General features: G+C 39.4%; 1 protein-coding gene across 2 annotated transcripts in view; it reads right to left on the bottom strand.

The window, feature by feature from the left end:
* The window catches only part of CERS6 (ceramide synthase 6), a 107673-nt gene that overhangs the window by 72315 nt on the left and 19537 nt on the right, over window positions 1-15821 (bottom strand). For both annotated transcript variants that reach the window (XM_018072736.2, XM_008931006.3), the window contains exon 2: window positions 1659-1764. In XM_018072736.2, the coding sequence (XP_017928225.1) occupies window positions 1659-1764 (106 nt within the window). The remainder of the gene's footprint in view (window positions 1-1658; window positions 1765-15821) is intronic.

Here is a 15821-nt window from a genome sequence, read left to right as displayed (position 1 = left end):
AAATATTCTGCAAAGCAGAAAATGTGGAACTCTCATACCATCAGCACAGCTGCAAACCAGCACAGAGGTAAGGTAAGGCAAAAGAAAATAAGTCTATCCTTAATTTTAAGAGCAGTACAGGCCACATCTTCAATCATTCAGCAATTCTACATGTACAGCACAGCATGAGTACTACTTACATATTTCTCCCAATCACATTGTTTTTTAAAGAAACAGAAAAGGCTTTTGGACAATGTGTTTTCTGGAGTTTTAGCTTTATTTCTGCAAGCCAGTATTAAAATTGAATGAGATACGAGAGCTCTCACGACAAAAACTTCTTAAATGCTACAAGATATAGAACAGCAAAACTTTGGTCAGGCTGAAGTTTTGTCTATCAGCCTCCACGAAAACACACAAAAAAAGGGAAATGAGACAAGAGAAGGATAAAGTATTTGCTGTCTATCTCAAAGAAGTTTTTTAGCCAACCAAAGTAGCCATTAGTTTATAATGGAAGGTTAAGAAAACCAATGTCTGTAACCTTAGAAAAATCAAATACTTGGTGCAGCTTTTAGGAGTTTGACTAGAGAGAACTGTTGTATGTGATTCAAAAAAGGTAGTTAGCTAAACTGAACAGTTTCTCTGAGAGTAGCTACCAGATTCTGCTGGAGCTCCTCTGGACCTCTTTGCCCTCACAGGGATTTCAGGCCCTCTGTCAGACTACCAGATTCTACAAGAAAATATTAAAAAAAAAAAGAAGTAGAAAAAAGAAAAAGACCACGAAAACCCCACAACAAACAAAATCCAACCATTCATCTGAGTCTGAGAGAGCATGTGCTACAGCCTTCAGAAAGAAGGTATGTACAAGTCCCTCCCTGAAAACAGGACAAAAGCTACACCAAGTGCAATGGTGATCTCAGGAGAGGGTGGGACACACAGGTAAGGCAGATCCACAGAATATTTCACTGTCTGTGGCACTGAACCCAATTTTGCCCTCTGAGTCTAATACTTTCTGTGGCATGTCCAGTTGCAGCCTGGAGCCAAGGTGGGACTGAAAAGCTGAAAAGCTCCTGCAGAAAAGTTTAGGATGCTTCAAAAAGTATGGACAGAATGACATAGAGGTTTAGTTGAGATGTCACATGGTGAGAGATGTATAGACAGAGATGTAAGTTGTGGGTGAAAAACTTGCACAAAAAAAATCTGCAAGCTCTATTATTCAGTCAGTTTCTCCCACTTTTCTATCTTCTTCTCCCGTAGTTGGGATACCAGCAAGACACCAGTGCCCTGTGCTTAGGTAGTCCCCTAGAAGGAGTAGCTCTGGGTTTCATGGAAAATACAGTATCAATCTTACTGGCTCAAAATTAACTCTTTTTTTTTTTTCCATAAGACCCAAAGATTTTGTGGAAATTTCTAACAGATAAGAAGCAAAAAAAGAGTAAGTGGCCATATGACATCTACAAAGTGTTTCTGTGAAAATTTTTTGATTAAAAGCTTACAGGAGGTGTCACAAAGGGACGCACAACTGCTCAATCTGGCATACTAATGGTGTCCCCAGTATTAGCATTTCTGATTTTAGGTGTAAAAATGCAGCACTCCATTTATCTATTAGCTTTGCTTTATTCAGACATAGTTTGTAGCACAATATCCCACTTTATAATGTAAATATTTTAGTTAGACACTACCTTTGTAATAGCTGTGAAAACTTTTTCCAGAATAGCATTAGGTTGAGCTTTCTGTGGTCCATTGGCTTGGACTTTAAGGCCTAAGGCACATGGTTTAGCAATGAACCTGTGAGAAACAGAAGAATGAGAAAACAGGTGAAATCCTTCAGTTATTTACTTCCTTACTGTTATCAATCAATGACATGTGGTAAATGGGCAAACATTATAACCCTGCCAACAAAAACAGTACTTAGCTTTCCAGCTCAAAAGCAAGCTCATACAGGCAATTACATTGCAAAATAAGTAACATCACTTTGAAGGATGAAAGGAACTCCACAGAGCACATGAAACAGAGGATTTTCTTTCATGTTGTGAAAAAAGAGATTAGAACAAAAGCATGAGAGGAATGCCTCCTAGAGAAGCACCAGCTAATGAAAAGAGCAGGGCAGCTTGCAGAAATGAAGAGCACATAATATTATCCTCCAAACAGAGCCTTTTTCGTAAATCAGTTTCCAAAGTAGCTACTGCCTCAGAACTCATTTTGTACAATGGAATTTCAAAATCCTGAAAGACAGCAAGCACTTAAGTTGCCCAATCAACATAATTTTCTAGAAGCATAAAGTTTACATGGTGCAGAGCCACAGCAACGCTCTGCCTCCAAATTCTTCTGCTAAAATACGAAGCTGTCACGGATCCTAACACCAGTCCATAAGTTCTCTGATACATTTTAGAGATGAATTGCATAGTTTACATTACATATACTCAAAGACCACCATTCTACTCATTAAAAACTAAATAATTTGTAACTGTGAGTCCAATTCTGGAACCCCCATGAAAGCTACAAACTCTGTATAGGAATCATATTCATGTATGAATACTATGAACTTCTACCATCTTTGAACTATGTAACTCTTGATTTTACTTAAAAGACTTCTGTTTCCTAAAACTTCATTTACTAACAAGGACCAAAACAACAGTAGGTAGTTTAGTTCCACGTTTATCCAGTTGAATGACCACAAGGTATTAAAAATCATTAAATTCTTATCCACAAACAAGCCCCATTTTAAGCACTTTCTTTTCTCCTTTACTGAGTGAAGGAATGGGATATCCATGATATAACTTCAACAGAAAGGCAGTTCCCTAAATGTGCTAATTTAGATGAAAAAAATAATTTGGTAAAGTCAAAAGCAGATAAAAAGGTCCAGTTAGAAAAAATTTGACACAAAGCAATTCCAACAAGCTTCATGCTGAGCTGATCTTCATTTACATCTAAGCAAACCAGCTGGGTTTGCTTAAATGACATTCTTAAAATGACGTGTCATGTTAATGAATAGCATAGATAAATCCAGGACAAAGCACAGCTACAGTGCTTGTTTTGATTTTAAGAAGAGAATTGTAATATCGATGTTATACTCATTAGCTAAAACAAAACACATTTTCTAAACAGAAATTTGAGTTTTTCTTCCTTTGTTGCTTATGTTTTTCTCATGCATGGGAGGAATGGGCATGTGACCCAAACCAGAGCTCGTCCCAAAGGACAGCAAAGCAGTCAGGACACGTACAGGTTACACAGCTGCAAGACACAGGATGATCTTGTCCAGCCATGTCAAGGACAAAGGGACAGGGAAGGCTTCAAAACCCCCACAGAGGTCCTACTAGGACACTCAAGAGAAACAGAGCAGTTTTAACAGAAACATTCTATATACCTGCAATACTGAGCAGGTTTTACCACTAATTCAAGTGAGCCAAGCCACATCCACATGATTACTTTTGGTGGAACTAATAAAATTTAAGAGATGTTTTTTTACTTTTCATACAAAAACATAACCAATTCAAGCTGTACTTTGCAGTATAAAAACTTTTTTTCAAGGCTAAAATAGAACTTTCAAGTAGACTTCAATTAATAGGATTGCAAATGTCCCATCAGGTGTCATAAAAAGCATCATTAACATGACAGTTTTCTGTAATAACTTAAACTGATCCATAAGTAAACAAAACAGAATTAATGTTTGATACATGTACAAACTATGAGCAATTTGCCAAATCATGCACTTCTTAAAAGCACTATTCGTTTTTTTCCATTTCTGCTAACACTGTGGTATTCAATTCCCTAAACAGTCTTACTGAAACCCATGGGACTATTTATTGCATAAGGTACTGCAATTAAGAGTGAATAACTATTGTGAAAGAGTAAGGAGAGCAGAATTGAGTACATTGTCAGCTTTTCTCTTTAAAACACGTAAATCTGAACAAACAACACACTAATATCTCTTTTTCAATGGATTTCAATACAGCTGAATTGAAAGCTGGTATTCAATTACACAAAAATTAAAGGACAAGCATCTTTTGCTGAATGCTGCCCCTTCTCTTCTGGATATAGAAAAGAAAGACCAACATAAAAAAGGAGAATTAAACTCAGAATTCAAGAACCTTTTTAAAGGCAGCTTCCTCGTGCACAGTCTAAAGCCACATTTAAAAACAAAACCAAACAAAAAAGCCCACAGTCAGCCAGTTCAGGTAACGTGGGTTACTGCAGAGCATTGGAATGGGAAGCACTCAGCCTTTGCAGGCACACAAACACCACACAGTGTGCCTGAAGACAAGCATTTCAGTGCCCCTCTCAAGGCAGGGACCAGTTTGCACTTTGGAATCCTGTCTTTCTCAGCTCAGTTATTTACAACAGCAACAGCAATGCCTCATACTCCAGCCAAAACTCAGAGATCAGTTTTTTGCTACGAAAGGGGTTAGGAAACTCTTCGCAAGATGATCCCCCACCTGCTCTAGGGCATAAAAAGAAGCATCATTTTCACCACAAGTACCATTTTGGGTTTCCCCAAGCAGGTGTGGCACTGCACAAGGGAGATGACCACCCCAACTGACCATCAGTGCTGGGGAAAACAAGACCCCAAACCCAACAGAACTAACTAGAAACATTAGCCTTTACAATCCTTTGGGATGTTCATTTGCACTTGCAAAGTCTGCATGAAATAATTATTTTTTTTAAGTATCACATGAAGGATGAGAAGTAAAGTAAAACTATCTTTTTTTTTCTTTTACTACAGATCAAACAGCTCTACTTGTACCATGTAATCTTTGCCCTGAATCTGGTCAGACATGGATATGTAACTCTTCAGTCATCTGGGGCATTGGAAAGGTGCCTGTAGGACCCTTTTAGAGCACATGAATGTAGTGTTTCCCTACCAGCAGGTCATCTGCTATTTCTGAGCTAACCAGAGTGGCTACCCTTTAACAAATTCATGTTTTCAGTTTCTCAGCAGTTCTGAAGACATTCAAACCACCACAATAGGTAAATTACAGGGTTTTTTTAAAACATCCTAGAAGGTCTGCAAGAATTAATAAGGCTTTCCAAACAGGGCCCAAAAACCAGAAAAACCAACCAACCAACCAAAATTAAGTTAACAAGGCTAATATTAGATTTATGTAATTAAATACATTCTTTTTTTATGTATGGGGAGATACAAATAAAATATTCAGTAGCTTCTTCTAAACTGTCAATTTAAGAAATATCAGTCTTAAAATAATAGACAATGTTAGCTGGCAAGTGAAACATGTTAACCAATTATTTTTACAAAAGGATAAGATTATCCATTCATGAGAACCTAAATCAAGACAAGGTTATTTAATGCAAAGGAAAAATGGTGTTTTACAATTCTGCATTTAAAACTGGCATATCTAAAATAAGTCACCATCATAAGGGAAGGAGCTGCAAGAGTCTTACTAGGTCCTAAACCCAGTAATAACTGACAAAGTAAGTTTAGACTTTTTTTTTGTTTAGGGACTTCCCCTATCAGATTTTATAAGCTGTCCTGTCATTCACATACAACATGTTTTAAATGTTGTTTTTATGTCAAGATGATTTCTGAAATCTGTTAAATTATTAACTTAAAACTTTCAAACCACATGCACTAAGACAATTGACCTGTCTTCTCCTTGACCTCAAAACCTCTCCTTAGGATTGCAAAGACTGAATTCATTTCAGTTGCTGCCCTACTACTGTAATTTCTTAGTTTTGCATCAGCCTTCTTGTTCCTCCTGAGTCTTGTGAAGGCAATGACTTTTTCTATCTAGGTATAACACATTTTAATAGCTAACAGTTTTTGTAAAATCTTCATCCCACAAATTAGTAAACTTCTTTTCCCCTTGAATTATTTTAAGCACAGAAAGTTTCTTCTCTCACTTAAGCAACTTTATTTTGTGGCAACTTCAATATGGAAGCCCACTCAGAAATTTTCATTAGTGCAAGTGAGAAAAGCTAAGCCAGTGCACATTTCACACTTAGAAAAAAAAAAATTTGTTAATCACAGGTGAAATCATTCACTTTTGTCATTCATTTGTATCAAAAGCAGGTCACATGATGGACCAAGAGACATGACTAATGGCCTCTTATTACATACCATCCATCCCATAACTAACAATCTATTTTCTGAGAAGACAACTCAGCCTGGCACAAAGGATCTGCACAAAATCACCCTGGAGACTGTTCCTACATGATTTTTGCTAACAGATAAAAAATTCTATAAAGCTTTAGCCTTTCATGTACTTGAAAATATTTGAATTAATTGCTTGTCAGGGCACAATGAGAGCTTGAGTCTCCTCTTCCCGTGCTGAGGATGCATCTATATGGAGAAATTTGAGAAAACTGTAGTGAATGTGAAAGCGTGCAGCACATCTCTGAATCAACCCAAGTACAACTAGATGATCTCCAGAGGTCCCTTCCAACCCCAACCATTCTGTGATTCTGTGATAACAAACTCTAGCTAAGTGCTATGCTCTGATTACATACATACAGCATTCCTGTGAATCTGGTAAAAAGTCTCACTCAGACACTGTCATAGGGCAAGTGGTGCTTGCATAAAGGCCTGCTCACACTGCTAACACCAGCCAACTGTGAGCTCCATTAAAAAAAACACCCAAGCAAGCTATTCCTGCCAATCAAGTATATCCATAAAATCTCATAGTTTCCTATCAGTATATTTACAAATAGCAGGGAAGGCAGTTAAACCAGCAAAAATTCCTCTCTGTGTAAGGAGGTACACAAATCTGTTTTGAAGAGTCTGGCTCCTTTTTTGAAAGAGTGATGCAGAGCAAATTTTCCCAGCTCATCTACTTTATGCTCACTAAACACAGATTGTTCCAGGGATTTATGATTACAATTGTCTAACTTGTTTGACATTGTTTGCTGGTTTTAAACAGAAACAATCTAAGTTTGCTTTAACTACAAGGATGAGTAAAAGCAGAAGAGGCTTGTTTCTGAGCAGATGCTCAACAGAATTACTGCCACAACACACAAAAATAATTACTGAATTTGTTTTGATATTTTGGGATATCTGACCTACTTAACTCAGAAGTTACTTGTACTAATAGCAATTGAAAAATTAAAAAAAACCCCAAACAACAAATCGACAGAAAAATCTTTATAGTCCTAGGATAAATTCAGTAGATAAGTAGGGTTATCACTTCAGTATACCTATACCAGCACTGGTTTTGGCTTAATGTTTCCCAACACCTTATACTGCAGAAGACCCAACAGCATCTGAAGCACAGGCAGGGGTCTTAATGCAATTAATCTCATCTAGTAGCTGAAATTTGCAGGCTTTGCTGGGAAATGGTCACAACTCCCTTTTCCCTCATGAAACCTTTTCAGAGGTAAGAACCTGTCTGCCCAAGCAAGAAGCCCAGCACATGACTTGGTACATCAGCAAGAGCCTTCTCCTACTGAGCATCCCAAGCAAGAGCATCCTAAGCATTGTCTCAGAGGCAAGTGTACAGGAGAGGGCAGAGCCAACTCTTTCAGGGGGACTTATACCCAAACCACCTGAAATAACTTCAGAAAAGCAACGTATGCATCTGCCTGTCATCTGAGAGGTTAAATGCTTTTCCTTCTCTTTTCATAGAGATGCATTAGCTGTTATTTCAACACCAGCATCATTATCCCATACCTCACATCAAATTATACAATCTAAGCACTATATGGTGCAATCCACATGTGTTTCTAAAAAACAAAAGCTAAGCAGCTTGCAAGAGAATTCAGCTTACTGAATTAGTGAGGTTTTTGTCTTTGGCTCAAATTATTACAAAGCATTCATACACACTAGAGAGGGAAAAAGGTTCCTGGAAAATCAGTACTTTGGAGTTTGGTTTTTTTCCCCCAAGGTTTTGAAAGCTTTTTGTTAATGTTTTGACCCAAGAGACCTTTCGACGAAACAAATGTCTTTGACCTAAGCCTTTCATTAAAAGGCTTAAAAAAAACAACCGCAAAACCAACCAACCAACAAAAAAACACCTTCCATCACCAATATCCTGCTATTTAAACACAGAGATGGGAAGCTATTTGAAATCTTTCCTAACAAAGGGCGTTGCTCATCCCTCCTAACAAAATTCAAATTACATGTCAAGTTGGCAGCAGAAAATGCATCTATTACAATAAATACTTGGACCTGATGGAGCAGGGCTGGCAGAAGCCTGCAGTGCCATTAAGGGCTAGTGGAACTAATGGTCTGGAATGAGAAACTGCTTATCTATAATAAGAAAGCACAATCCAACACCTTACTGAGTGCAGGTATTTGTAGGATCTAGTATGGGCAGAGTCCTATAAGCCAGTGGTGGTAGAAGGCAATATATCCCTGCACATGGGTTCTGTCAGGTTTGCTCCATTGGCCAGAAGGAACACCTGCCAAGTACTGCCACAGCCCCTGTAATGCTACTGCACCACTCCCATTTCAGCCTTTTGAGAGAAATGAGTCTTTCCTTTAATATATCAAAGATGGACATAAAAGGTAGGCTAAAGAACAGCACTACACCTGTAACACTTGATGCAATAGGAGTACTGACACATAACATATTAGCTGTACAAAATCACTCCAGCTCTGCTTGCAAGAGCAATACTTCACCTTCCAAAAGGGTTTTGTAATTTTTCAGCTGATAAACGAAGTACCCTATAAATTCAGCATATTGTCCTAGTAAAACAGCATCAACTGTTTTTTTCATACTTTGGATGCCATGCAAGTGAAAAATGGTTTTCTACAGATCAGCTTTAGAGAAGAAAATTCTGTCACAGTAATCTGCTTCAGGGCAATAAGGGATATAAGGGCTTCCACCTAGGAGCACTTTCACGTAATAGCAAGTTTCATTTTACCCAACAATCTGTGAAAGGTACCTGTGGGAAAAAAGGATTTAGCATCTGTATTTCAGCTTGAAGACTTACTGGTTAGTGCAGTGCTAACCCATATAGTTTTCAGTAAATAAAAAAAATTATCCTTATCACTCAACAGCAGTATTACAAAATGCTTTGACTCTTCAGGAACACAACTGACATGACTGACCCATACCCTTCAATTAACTGTAAAACTGTTTCATTTTCAAAGTTGGATTTCTCATATTTATATTGTCCTGCCTTTTCTTTTTTTTTTTTTTTAACTGAACATGCATGTCTAAAAGACACATCTCCTCCTTGTTCAAAGTTAAAAATACTCCCCTTTTCTGGAAATATTGCTCCAATAAGAAAAACCATGACCCATAACATCTATTTGGCTTAAGCTTTTGCAAACCTGCTAGCTACCATCCCAGCCCTACTGATCACAGCCCCAATTCCAGACCCTGTTCACACATACTACTAAACCTTTTTGCCTCACTGAGTTGGAAGACCTATTTAATCCTTTCTCCAGGTTAGTTCACAGCAGGACTGACTGGTGCAGAGGGTGTTCAGCCACCAATATGGGACTACCCCAGTGCTGCCTCTACCTACAGTGCTCCAGTTGCTTTTCCAGTTTGTATGTTACAATGAAAATGTGTCACAAACAAATATGGAAGCAATTTTTTTGAATATACGTATGCATAAAGTTATAAGCATTTCAGTTTCTCATGAAACTACATAAGACTGAAGAGCTGAAATGGGTAGGAACTATATGCTCCAGAATAGAAACAAGCACTGCACAAATGTAGACAAAGGTCACAAAAAATATTTTTGCAGCCGGCTGTCTAATGCTTTCTTTCTTTGTAATGTCTAAAAATAAAGAGTTTAGTCACTCTGTAACTTTCCAAGCACAGATCAGGCAGAGGGAGAAGGAATGGAAGGGGACATACAGTCTAGTCCCCCCCACCTCTCACACATGGTGTCTTCTCTCAGCCGCCCTCCACCAGCCTCACCAAGGCTGTAGAGGGTATAGATGATACAATGCTGAAGGTTATCACTCATACCCTTTTTGCACACAGTAAAATCAGGACATACAAGTCAGGGTCAATGGTCTCCAAAATTCTAGCCCACTGTTAAAGGTCAGTGAAGATAAAAATATTCTCCCAACTTCTAGAAAGTTGTGGCTTAGGGACTTTCTAGACCAAAAAAGGCATCTTTCCACATAGCAGTCCCCAAAGAGCTGACCCTCCCTACCCAAGCTGCACTAGTAACTCGTTGAGCCAGTGAAAACTTTCCACAGCCTATGGAAGAGCACCCCAGTATGAATTCAGACTGTGTGAATTCTCCCTTCGCTTTGAACTCATCGCTGTCCAGTTGCAGTTCTGCTTTATTTCTTGCACTGAGTAAAAATGAACAGCCAAACCCAAAGCATCCTTTCTGTGCCACTCCTGACACTATAGATTTGTGTCCTACTCCCCTCTGCCACCTTCTAACATACAGAGCTGATATGTCCCTTCATTTCAGCAAGCCCGGGACAACTAAAGCAAAGAACCAACCATAAGACATCTACATATGAAAAGACACATTGTTCAAATGGGATTAGATGTTGGACATAGAAAAGGGCAAAAAGATAGCACAAAAAGAATTGAAAGATTGATAATTTAATTTTTAAATGGCAGTAGGTTGCCTAAAACAACGATGAAGTTCTAACCCCCCAGGCTCTGCAGCATTACTTTATCTTTTAATCCGGTCACATCTTAAATATGTGAGTAAAAAAAACATTTAAAAATTGTGAGGAATACCTATGTCTACATTAAAGCTGCAGCCAAGGCATGCCATCCTCTGGCCTCTTGGCATATACACACTTTCAATGCAGTTCTCCTTCATCCACCAAGGCATATTCCAAGGTGCAAAAGAAACTGCAGCTATCTGCCACTTGGCACAACCCAAAAGTTGTTAAGTGGCTCATAGCAATAGTCTAAAGAAGCAAAATTCTCAGCAATCAGTTTGATAAATAACATAGCTCTGCCCACTACAAAGTCAATGCTACTCTCCAGGTTTCTCCATGGTAGTTCTTGGCCTGGTCATTACATGATAACTCACCTCATCAACTTCCTCTTAAATTCTAATTTATTTTCCTTACTTTGATCTATTTACTACCAGAAGGCCAAAAAATGAAGGATGTAGTTAAAAATCCCTAGTGATTAATCTAACAGCATACAGTCCATCTGATATTATCACTAGAGACTATAGCTGGTCACAGAACAAAACTGGAAGAGTTCAGCAATGCCTTCCTGGAAAATATTAGGAGGTGTTTGAAATGTTGAGAAACTACATTGTTCAACTTAAATAGGAACTCATTAGGTTACATCAGGTTAGAATGGATTTTTTGAAAGCAGAGAAGATAGATGGTGCTTTGTATTCAACGAAACATTAAAAATATAAGTCCTTAAAATGTTTCAGGGGCACAAGAATCCTACTCCACTGCCTTGCTCCATGGGTTCTGCAACCAATCCCTGAGCAAGGGCAGGTGCTGCAAGAAAGGTAAAACCCAAACTTCTGTCTGTCTGTTACAAATGTGCATTTTCATTTGAGCAAATAACCCAGCCTGCCCACATGATTGGCAGGCATGGTCTGCTCCAGAACATTGTCATCACACTACCTGGGAGTGGCACAAACTTCAGGTCTTGAAAGAAGAACACACACCGCAAAGTATTTAAATAATTGTAAGCTTTCTCTTTGTCCTGTTGTGAGTTTGGCTTCTCTACTGCTGGTGGGCTGTCATTGCATACAGCAGAGAGAATTTCAGTATATGCCTCGCTCTTATGGACAAACTCGTTCCTCTGGTGCAAATTCTATTTCTCCCTACATCAGGAGTTAGGGTATGTTTCAGGAACTTTCCTGTTCTGAGTAGAATGTTCACACTAAATCTTTATTCTGGTGCAAACTGTTCCCTTTGAAGAGGGAATAGGTCATGGATACCTCACTGAAGGATGGTTGTAGTTCTGTAAGTACTTGAAATAGAGACGGTTGGTCTGACCGGGAAGGTTAAGCTTTCATTCCAAGAGCTAGGTCACAAAATCATCAAACCTTTTGCAGGAACTTCACAAGGAACCAATTTGCATTCTGGCTGGCAGGAAACAGCCACAAAAGATGATCACAATGTTATTCATTCACTGTGTTTTTATATGTGTATGAGCAGATGCATATATGTATACTGAAACATGCATACATATATAAAGTATAAGTAATGGCCTATGTATTTATATATTGTGTATGTGTATATGTAATATAAGTGTGTATATATAAACAAACTTCAGCATAACATTTGACTAGTCAACTACAAGAATTAGAGTCTTATTTCTTTCCAGACACTTTCACAAACTCAGAACAAAATCCAGTTCCTAACTGGCACAAAGTTCCTCAGTTTATTTCTAATTAGATTCCAATAAAAAAAAAGATAAAAGATACATGTAGACATTCAGGAAAACTCTTTCTAAAGAAGCATGCAGCCAAACTACACAATAAATTATTTTCCTTACTTTATCCTTAAATTGTTATTACTTAAGAAAACAAGGACTGTTTAAAATTCTCAGCCAGGATGGGCCAGGCTGACCTGAGCTGTTCCCACCTGCCCAGGCACAGCACCCTGAGCAGGGGCAGCCACTCAAAGCACACTTGTCCCACCCTGCCCCTTTTACTGCAGCAGCAGATTAGGGTTTCAAGAAACTGGAGACTATCACTGTCCAGAAAAGCATGGAGTTTTCAGCTGATCTGATTCACTCCATCAACACAGTATCACTAAACAGATATTAGCAAACCTGAGTGTGAACTCTCTAGAGATCGAAGCCAAGCCATCACAGGACCATATTCAGATTCTGCTTTGGAAATGTGACCTTCGTATTTCTTAAAATGTATTCTCTTCTGAGAAAAGATATTTAAAAAGCATATTAGGATACATGCAATTCAAAATATTTATTATCAATTAGTTTTTCCAAAAGAAATGCTTCAGCAAAAGATTCATAAAATTACCTATACAAATGCTCACACCTGAAACCTCAACACCCAGCTCAGATGGACCCCTTTTGAGAAGTAGTTTCTACCTACATTGTATGAGTTTTAAATACAATATGGACTGATCAAAACATTCAACAAAGACAAAAAGCAACTAGTTCTCACTATCTCCCAAGTTTTTCTGTACATTTTTCACCTTTCTATTCTGCTGCTGAATTTTCTTAACGCTTTCTTGTTTGATTGCCACCTCAGCAGGGCACTCTTTTGGGAAGGCAGAGAAGCAACCTGGAAGGCAGCTGCAGCTCTAGAGCACCCAGCCCTCTAGATGAGCCTAGTGACCCTCTGTGCATCCCACCACTTATTGGGAGATGGGGAAACTGGTGCCTACCAGAGTGCAGGATACACTATATTGCAGTGTTTGAAATGCAGAGCCTTATGTTTTCTGCCTTCTGCACTGAGCCTGTCCCAAAGCAAAACCTGCCATCGCAGGCAAACAATGAGTGTCGCACACAAAAAACCCATAACACAGCTGACAGGCATCTCATTGTACTCCTAATGTGTGATAAACAATTACTGATCAGACAAAACAGTGCAAGAACAAATCCTATTAACAAATAATAGGATTTGCTAGCGGATCACCCAAACCTCACTTTGGAAATGACTCCCTGGGCTGCTGCAGCCAGAAACCTCAGACAGGGAAGGGAGCCATGCAGCAGGATGCACTGGTGAGCTGCCCTCACAGCTACCAGCCAGCCACAGGAGCTCACCACAGGAGAACAATGCTGGGCTACCAGGTTTGACAGCATTTGAAAATGCTGCAGCATGTGACAAACAGAAGAATAGAAGTCATCTCGTATCTTGGGTATTTGTGAATAATTTACACACTGGATCCATAAGTGAGTGTATTTTGTACATAAAACACAAAAGAAACTTTTGCAATCCTGCTGTCTTTTAGCTCATTACAAGATTTTTGTCAGCAATTTGCACACTACAACTTCATATGGTCTCATAAAGGACACCTAACTAAAACATGGTTCCCTAATAGTATTGGTATATAACTTCCCACCTGTACCAGCAGAAGGTGTAAAACTAATTACTTGTAAGATAATAGTTACGTAGAACTTTCAAGTGGCAAGTATTTGTTACTCTTTATGTTTCTGTTTAGGGTGCCATATGCCTTTTTATCTCCTTAGGATCATTACAATTGTCTTGCCTTATTTATTCGTTTTAAAAACCACTTTAGCACGTGCTGCTTGGGATAAAAATCAAAACTGAGAACCCATATGACTTATAACTATCATTACAGAAGACTTTTTACACAACTGTAGATCATCAGTTTTATTTTTTAAATGGCAAGAAACATCATTCCTAAGATTAGTCATGAAGTAATTATTGTTTAAGAAAATAACTAAAAAGTTGAAAGGAAAAATATTTTGCCTTTAAAACAAGCTGTGACCAGGCAATGTCAGGATAGAGCTTGAGCAAAGCAGCAACGTAGGTACTCCTGAAGGCACAGGCTAAGCTAGGCCAACCACCAAAACCCACCCAGCAGAACTTAAGACACAAACACACTGCATTGTTGGGGATCGGCTCTTCTGTAAATCTTCAGTGTGTGTCCCATTGCTCTGGGTTAACTGAGCATTCTGGTATGCATGGACAATTATGAGGCAGCTCAGCCAAAAAAGCACAAATTCTGTTTAGAATGTTATCTAGTATGTTTGTCTGACAACTCAAATGGAAGTGGCAGCCAGTCTCTCACCCAGCTGGGTTATAGATTAGCCATGGGTAATATTGCTGCACTTGAACTGTGGAGGGCTGTGTGCTTGGCAAGAGCACAAAGAAAGGAGGAGGTGGAACAGGGAGGGGAAACACCAAGGTAGGAATCACTGTAGGACTTATTTTGAAGCCTCACCCACACACTGCTTGCCCAGGCAAACCTAAGTGTTATAAACTTATAGGCCACCATATGCCCCTGGCCAGTGTGCTGCCAAGATCCTCATGTTTCCCTGTTGCACAACACTCTAAGACATTCAGCATGAACATCAGTTAAGCGTCTGCACAGTGCCTGAACTGCAGCAAGGCTTTGTGAGCACTGAGGGCACATGGTAATTACCAGCTTCACAGGGAATCATAGATCAAACTTTGCCTTCCCTTGAGAACAAATTAGACACGACATCTATATCCAGGATACATGACAAAGTATCACAGCCCAAGACCATAGCTCACTTGGAGTGGGATGGGAAATGTCAGGCCAGCAGATAAAATGCCTCAGAAGGATACTCAGAGCAGCTCCTGCGAGCAGGCACCTCCTTTCAGCTCCTGGGCTGACAGTCACTTCCTTGACATGCACGTCAGTCATTGTCCCCTAAAGAAATGTTTCTGACAAAGCCTGGCTCCCAAAGAGCGTGACTGCTGATTTCACCAACAGGTAGAAACATGAAGAAAAGCAAAAAGTCTTCAGAATACCCTGGACTATGGCATAATCTCAAATTTTACTTTAGAACAGGAAACAGTGATGAATTTATCCCATTGCAAGATCAGCTTCTACCTACAGGGATATTTTCCCAGCTTCAGAGAGTACTTGTGAAATCAAACAGGAGTGGAAGAAGGAAGGCTAGTAAATGGTGTTACACCAAAGTCACCGCAGCATGCATCCATTTCCAAGCCTAACGCAGGGGAATATTGTTGACTGACATGTGCAGGCCACCTAAGGAGAGAGAAAATCTCTGAGGAGTTCCCCAGAAGCCCACAGAACCTCCCCCGGTCCAAGCACCACCTTAGCTTTTCTCTTTCCCCATCACTGAGGTCCCCTCCTTGCCAACCAAGAGCTGGAACTCTTGCCCTCTTCAAGAGCCTCTCCGGCTGGCAAGAAGCAACACTGGAGCCACAACCAGTGCCGAAAGAGAGCAGAGATCACATGCAAACAGTGAGAAACAGCAAAGCAGCATGAAGTTATACTCCAGGGCCACTGCCTATAGCAGAATGAAAGAGAGCCTCAGGCCAGACAGAGTAGGAAG

The sequence above is a fragment of the Manacus vitellinus genome, unplaced genomic scaffold (assembly GCF_001715985.3).
Source record: "Manacus vitellinus isolate BGI_N305 unplaced genomic scaffold, ASM171598v3 scaffold_22_pilon, whole genome shotgun sequence".
NCBI lineage: Eukaryota > Metazoa > Chordata > Aves > Passeriformes > Pipridae > Manacus > Manacus vitellinus.
The sequence above is the reverse complement of the archived record's forward strand: the minus strand, read 5'-3'. Positions and strand labels throughout refer to the sequence as shown.